The following is a 1,138-nucleotide window of genomic DNA, read 5'->3' as shown; positions in this document are numbered from 1 at the left end:
AGGTTTTCGTTCAACCAACTTTTCACTAGCCCTTGCATCCGCATTACTCTTCTCACATCTTTGTGCGGTAAAAACAGTTTTTTCTTGTTTTTTTTCAATTAATCGTTCACTCGACTTAGCATCTGTATTACTTATTGTTTCATTTTGTGATTCATAGACAGTTTTATTTTGAACCTTTGGTGTAACATCTTCTCCATATTTGAAATCTGCTTTTATCTTTTGCATTTTTTCACCTACAAAGACAGTGGTTTTCTGATTATTTTTTCTTTCAGTGAAATAATCATTTATTTTATTTACTTTTTGTGAAGAGTGATGTAATGTAGATGATTTAGATATGGTATTTTTATTTTGATCATTTGAATTATGTATATTATGATTATGTTTATTACTTCCTTCTTCTTTAATATTATTCATATTACTATTTATGTTATCATTTATGTTATCACATATTTTATCATTTATGTTATCACATATTTTATCATTTATGTTATCACATATTTTATCATTTGTTTTATCACATATTTTATCATTTGTTTTATCACATATTTTATCATTTGTTTTATCACACATTTTATCATTTGTTTCATCATTTATTTTATCACATATTTTATCATTTATATTTTTAGGATATATTATGGATTCCTTTTGATGAACTAAATTGGGCATATTATTTTGACTATCTTTATATATTCCTTTATTCATATCCTTTTTAATATCCTTTTTCTTGTTTATATTATTAATTAATTTATCTTTTGAGTTATTGTTTGAACTTTCATTTGATTTATCCTTTAATTTATTGTCGTCACACTTATTCTCCTTTTTTTTTTTTTTTTTTTTTTCTTCATCATCCGGATTATTTAATACACAAATTTTTTTACCATTATTTGTTTTATCTTCCTTAAATGAATTGTATTGAGTATTATTTTCATTGAGTAATTTGGTAGATGACGTTTCATTTTTTTTTAGATCTGAAATATTATTCATCATATTAATTTTATCATGATCTTTTTGTTGTTTCTTATCTAGTAAATTTGTGGAAACAATATTACTATTAGAAATATTTCTTTTAGTTAATCCTTCAAATGTCCCATCAATATAATCAGCTTTTCTTTTAATATTATTTTTATCTATATCAACA

General features: G+C 22.7%; 1 protein-coding gene across 1 annotated transcript in view; it reads right to left on the bottom strand.

Annotated features, from left to right (window-relative positions):
- Positions 1–1,138, bottom strand: part of PRSY57_0720500 (hypothetical protein) — a gene marked incomplete at both ends in the record, with an annotated part of 1,639 nt that extends 501 nt beyond the window's left edge. Inside the window, one exon of the mRNA XM_012906859.2 lies at positions 1–1,138. Within this exon, the coding sequence (XP_012762313.2) occupies positions 1–1,138 (1,138 nt within the window).

The sequence above is a fragment of the Plasmodium reichenowi genome, chromosome 7 (genome assembly GCF_001601855.1).
Source record: "Plasmodium reichenowi strain SY57 chromosome 7, whole genome shotgun sequence".
Lineage (NCBI taxonomy): Eukaryota > Apicomplexa > Aconoidasida > Haemosporida > Plasmodiidae > Plasmodium > Plasmodium reichenowi.
Note: the sequence above shows the minus strand (reverse complement) of the source record. Positions and strands in the feature narration are given on the sequence as shown.